General features: G+C 55.7%; 1 protein-coding gene across 4 annotated transcripts in view; it reads right to left on the bottom strand.

Moving 5' to 3' along the window:
• Positions 1 to 5902, bottom strand: part of DHX30 (DEAH-box helicase 30) — a 31572-nt gene that overhangs the window by 18072 nt on the left and 7598 nt on the right. Inside the window, exon 1 of one of the 4 annotated variants that reach the window (XM_017836853.1) lies at positions 4827 to 4920. The exons of 1 other annotated variant lie outside the window; for it this stretch is intronic. Coding sequence is in view for 1 of the 3 variants with exons in the window: in XM_017836850.1 (XP_017692339.1) it covers positions 4617 to 4653 (37 nt within the window). In the remaining 2 variants the exon portion in view is untranslated. Of the gene's footprint in view, positions 1 to 4228; positions 4369 to 4616; positions 4778 to 4826; positions 4921 to 5902 lie in introns of those variants that run through there. 2 more of the 4 variants (XM_017836850.1, XM_017836852.1) reach the window with 2 other exon arrangements.

Here is a 5902-nt window from a genome sequence, read left to right as displayed (position 1 = left end):
TGCTCCAGCCCCTTCCCAGCTCCCTTCCCTTCCCTGCACACGCTCCAGCCCCTCCATGTCTTGTCCTGAGGAGCCCAGAACTGCCCCCAGGATGGGAGGTGCCAGCACAGGGGTGGGCCCTGCCCTGTGACCCATGGCTGGTACAAACCAGGGGCCATTGGCCTCCTGCCCCCCTGGGCACACCTGGCTCATGTCCAGCCGCTGTCACCAGCAGGGATTTGGTGCCATTTCCTCACCATGGAGGCAAAAGCAGCTCAATATCACCCCTCAATACCAAAACCCAACTGAGCAATAACTACTCTGAACAGTTCTGGTTTGCACAGCCCCCCAGCCATGGATTAAATCAAGGGGCTCACAAGGAACACATCAGAGCCAGCCAGTGGCAGTAATGGGAAATAAACCCCTTCTCCCAGGCTCCAGCACTCCCACTAACCCAGACAAGCAGATCCACAGCCCTAATCCAACAGAAAGCCAAGGTAGAAAAATGGAATACATGGAATTTGCTGGGCTCAGGAGTAAATCAGCCACCACAGCCCTGCAGGTACCCAAATCCAGCCCAAGGGAACAGGGAGGGGGATGGGGTCTCATCCCACACACGCTCTCCCCAGGCTGTCAGGACCCTGTTACCCACCCTGCAGACCCCCCTGGGTGTGAGCACTCCCTCTAAGGAGGCTTCTAAATCCTCTGCAGGAGTTCAGGGGAAGTTTCTGCAACGAATCAGAAGCCACACGATCACTGGTACCAGCAGCAACTGGAATTTCTGACTGAGCCACCAAATCCAAGGAGAATCGAGCCAACAGTCACACTCACTGGAGCATCACCAAGATGTGCCACCTGTTCTGCTGGAAACTCCGATTCCAGAGTTGCTGTAATGAAGACAAACAGTAACTCCAGGTGATAAGAGAATCATGGAATGGTCTGGGTTGGAAGGGACCTTACAGGTCATCTCATTCCACCCCCTGCCATGGGCAGGGACACCTTCCACTAGCCCAGGTTGCTCCAAGCCCCGTCCAACCTGGCCTTGGACACTTCCAGGGATGTTCAAGGAAAGTACGTAAGAGAAAAGCTCTGCAGGTCTGACACATGACATCCTGTGGATGCTTGGCTAAGGGAGAGGGAAAAGCCATACTGCTGATCCCATCACCCTCTCCAGAGAAAACCCAGCAGGCTGACCCACAGTTCAGCACAAAATAATTACTGGGGACACCCAGCTTTGAAACTTCTTCCTGCAAATCACAGAAGAATCCCCTGGGTCTCAGAAAAACACTTTCAGAAGCCTTGGACAACTCCAGGGGAATTGCAGGAATTATTGTGATTTATCACCACTACTTGTCCATTAATTATCTGCTATATATTGGCCAAGAGAGCAGGAAAGTGGTCTCGGCCCCACAAAGAACCATGAGCCAGTTTCCTGTAACTGTACAGCAAATGTGCTCTTTCTACCCACTCAGGCAAGTTCCTGGTCAGGAACACTGGCCAAGTGTCCAAGACGTTGGCACTCTGCAGTCCTATCCCATTCCACACTGGTGGGATGCAGGGAGGGAGGGGCACTAACACAATTCCCAAATGCACCGTTAAATTCACTTCATAAAAAAGAAAAGCTAAAAAGCAAACTTCCAGGACCAGCCTGGATTATTTGGCCTCCGGTTGTTTCCTCTTTCAAGAACAATAACCTGGGAAATTCTGGGACAAGAAGTGCAAGAAGCACACTTTTTTAATGCCCCTCCAAAATGCAACTATCTACGACAGAGCCAATTCCTCCCACTCCGAGGTGACTCCTTGGTGAAGACTAAATATTTAATCTGTTCTGGAGCGAAAAATAGGATCTCTGAGCGACAGAGCCCAGCTCTGGCCGGCGGCTCAGGCTCAGAATTCCCAACGAGGCACAGTGTTTGCTCCCCAGCTGACAATGGCACATTCAGCAGCACCATCTGACGTACCAAGGGCTGATGGATCCCCCTCATGTCCCCAGTTCCCGAGCTCAAGGATCTCATCCTGCAGGAAGCCACCCCTCACTGGCAGCTTTTAAAGAAACAACCCCAAATTGCAGAACTGGATTTGCAGAGTGTTGCCTTCCCTGCCAAATTGGATTTCTTGGCACCTCCCTGCGAGGAGCGTCTCAGCTCTGTCACAGCTGGGAACGGGTGTTTGGGTGGGAATGCTGTGAGTGGGAGCACAGGGAGTGGAGCCCAAGGCTCCCAGAACTGAGCTGATCTTCATGCCCAACTCCACATATGATACCCAAACCAGGGCTCTGAGATCACGCAGGAATATTAAAACCCTGCCTCGGAGAGAGACAAGTCAGGGTGGGGCTATCAAAGAAGCCAATTAACTAATTAAAGTTCCTCAAAACCAGTGAGTGCTTCGCTTAATTTGATTGTGAAAGTCCAGGATAATTGCAAGCAACACCAAAACCACCAAAAACCAGGCCCCAAACCCACCAAACCACCCAGCTGGAGTGGCCAACCCTCCTACAAACCCCAACAAATCTGAGGAGTGAAGACACTCAGGGACAAGAGCACAAATAAACCAGCCCAAAGTCTTGCTCAAGGAGAACAGAGGAGCATTAGGTCCATTTAGTTTCTCTCTTCCCTCCAATTCTCTTCCCAGGAAAAGCAACAAATGTACAGCAAGGACAAACTATTAAAGACAAAACTCCCCAAGATACAACAAATTCAAGTAATGAATCCAAGTCAGTGAAGGGTGTTTGTAACACATCAAAAATCCCCAGGGAAGAAGAAGAAAGCCCTGTGGCTCCATAATATCCATTTCATCAGGAACTAGCCCAGACATGTCCTGCTGGAGGCAGAGAAGGCTTGGTTTGGAGCACACCAAAGCACTGCTTTTTGGGGATTTGGGGGGTTCAAACCATCAGCAGCGATCCCGACCACGGCTCCTTCCAACACACACAGAACAAAAACCCCCAGGAAACTCCCGCCTGAACAAGAACTCAAAACCTGGGAAAACAGAGCAGGCTTCTCCAAAGGCCCGTGGGATGAGCGGAGGAGGAGGAGCAGTGGCCAACCTGCCCTGGAGACACTGGGACACCTGGGAGGGGATCCAGAGCCCCAGTGCAGCCCCAGCCCTGCTGTGTCACCACAGGCCAGCACATTTCATTAGCTCCGAGGGAGATCCCCGGAGCAAACCAGGGGCCAGGATCACGTCAGCCTCGGGAACAAGGGGGAAGTGCCACAGCCCTGGCCGGGCTCCCAAAACCCCACTGTCTGAGCCAAAGAAGTGAAGCCTCAGATGTTAACACGGATCTAACAGCAGCTTTTCCAGGCTGGCCTGGGTTCAGAGTTGAGTTTTCCATATCCAAAGCTCATAACAAAGTGGCTCCCGGGCTGAGGGCTCAGAACTGTCCTCAGAAAGAGGTCTGCAAAATAACATTTCTAATCTGCACCCCTTCAAGCAGCAGCTGTGCAGGTAGGGCAGGCTCAGGAGACCCTGAGGGAGTTTACCTGATCATCCAATAAATTCAATCGGAAACAATTCCAATATCACCAAACTCCCACCAAAAGAGCTTTCTGTGGTCAATCCACCGCACAAACTGGAAGGGTGAACCAAAGACCAAAAACAAAAGTACTTGAGGACTCCCTAAAAACACACCTTAGAAAGAGGTGCTCAGGAATGAAGTACAAAAGAGGAAAGCAAAAACAAATCCTAGTTTAATACTTTTCTCAGGCAACACCTGAACCAGCTCATTAAACGATAATTTGGGGTGGTTTGCATTTGCTTTAGCAGGGAGTTAATTTGCTCTGTTGAACAGCTTGAATGCAACAATTAAAAGCCCATCTGACTCTGAACTCCAAGATAAAGCTCAGCAGCTTCTGAAAGGCAAATGGAACCCAAAGAATCCAGAAACTACTGAGAGCAAATAATAACAACAATAAAAAAAAAAAGTGCTGGAGGGTGGGAAAGAAGTACCAAGCACAGAAGGATGAGGGGCAGGAAAAAAAGAAAAAGTTTTATGTAATAATGACCCAAATTTCCAAAGCGGGAGATCGCACAGTATGAAAGAAAACTGAAACCAAACCGGCGACTTACAAAGGGAAAATGTCGCGGTTCAACCTCCGGCACAAAACCACTCGCATCTTTCTAAACTCCAGATGTTCTCCACGCTCCACAATCCAACAAAAAGCGCTTCAAAAACGCGACATCAAGACACAGCTTTGAACGATCTTTTAAAACGGCAACGATTCCGAGCCCCGGGATTTCCCCTTCCCACCTGCGCCCCGCGCACCACCGACATCCCGACGGGAAAAGCCTGCCCGGAGCCATCCCCCCGGCGGGATTTCGGGACGCGGCGGTGCCGGGGGCCCGACGTTCCCGAGCCGTCCGTGTGTCCGCGGGCTGTGCAGGTGGATCCCGGCGGGATCGCGGCAGGAGGCGCAGAACGGCCCCAACGGCGCCGGCCGAGCGCTCCTCGAGCCATCCCCCTTCCCACCGAACCTCCGTGCGGGATTTTCCTCCCGCGTCAGCGCTGGGAGGCGGCCGGAGGTTCGCCCAGGCCCCGGCTCGGCGACCTTGAGGGGAATCACCGGGGAAAGCCAACAAAGGGCTCCCGGGGTGGCCACAAAGGCGCTCCCCGAGACCCCGCGGAGACCCCCCGGTACCTGCGCAGCTCGGCGGCTCCTCGCCCTGGCCGCGCATCCCGGTGCCGGCGGAGCGGCGGGAAGGCAGGGAAGGGAGGGATGGGGGAAGGAGGGAGGGAGGGATGTGGCGGCTCCCCCCGCCCAGCCGCGGGCCCGGGCTCGCCCCTCCCTTCCGCTGCGTGAGGGCCGCGCGGGGCGCGAGCGCCGGCCGGTGCCGCCGCCGCCGCTCACCCTGCGCCGCGTCGGGCTCCTCCTCGTCCTCCTCGTCGCGGCGGGGCTCGGCGGGGCCGTTGGGCGCGGAGCAGAGCGCGCGGGGCGCCGCGCAGAGCCCGCGGGGCGGGCGGCACAGGCGGAGCGGCCCCGCCGCCTGCAGCAGCAGCCCCAGCGCCGCCATCTTGGGCTCGCCGGCGCCCCCGGCCAGGGGAGGGGCGCCCCGCCGCAGCGCCCCCTGGCGGCCCGGAGGACCGAGAGCGGCTGAGGGAGCCGGGGGGGGAGAGGCCTCGCGTCCCGCAGGGAATGGCGAGGGAAGGGAGGGAGAGGGGAAAAGGACACGGGGAAAGCAGGAGGAGAGGGAAAAGGAGGGGAGAAAGAGGGGAAAAGGAGGAGAAGGAAAGGGAAAAGAAGGGGGGGGAAGGAGGGGGAAAAGGAGAGGTAGAAGGAGATGAGGGAGAGGAAAAAGAAGAGGGAGAAGGAGGAGGGAAAGGAGGAGAAAGAGGGGGAAAGGAGAGGGAGAAGGAGGGGGGAAGAAGAGAGGGAGAGGGAAAAGAAGGAGGAGAGGAGGAAAGGAGGAGAAGGAGAGGGAGAAAGAGGGGAGAAAGGGAGGGGGAGGAAAATGAGGAGAAGAAGGAAAGGTAAAGGAGGGGGGAAAAGGAGGAGAAGGGAAAGGAGAAGGGGAGAAGGAGGAGAAGGAGAGGGGAAAAGGAGAGAGAGATGGAAAAGAGTTGAGAGGGAGTAGAAGGAGAGAGAGAGAAGGAGAGGCAGAAGGAGCTGCTGTCCTGCCGTGCCAGGACACGGGAAGGTCGCACAACATTCCCGGGGCTCCTGTGCCAGCACAGCCCCGCGGGAGCGCTGGGACCTCCCTGGGGAACTGCCCCGGCCGGGGCTCGGAACCAGCACCTTCCCCTGCCCTGGGACAGGGAACACAACCCATTCCCAGCTCCCAGCACCTGCCCTGGGACAGGGAACACAACCCATTCCCAGCTCCCAGCACCTGCCCTGGGACAGGGAACACAACTCATTCCCAGCTCCCAGCACCTGCCCTGGGACAGGGAACACAACTCATTCCCAGCTCCCAGCACCTGCCCTGG

The sequence above is a fragment of the Lepidothrix coronata genome, unplaced genomic scaffold (assembly GCF_001604755.1).
Source record: "Lepidothrix coronata isolate B3197 unplaced genomic scaffold, Lepidothrix_coronata-1.0 Scaffold285, whole genome shotgun sequence".
NCBI classification, from domain to species: domain Eukaryota; kingdom Metazoa; phylum Chordata; class Aves; order Passeriformes; family Pipridae; genus Lepidothrix; species Lepidothrix coronata.
This window is presented reverse-complemented; position numbering and strand designations above follow the sequence as displayed.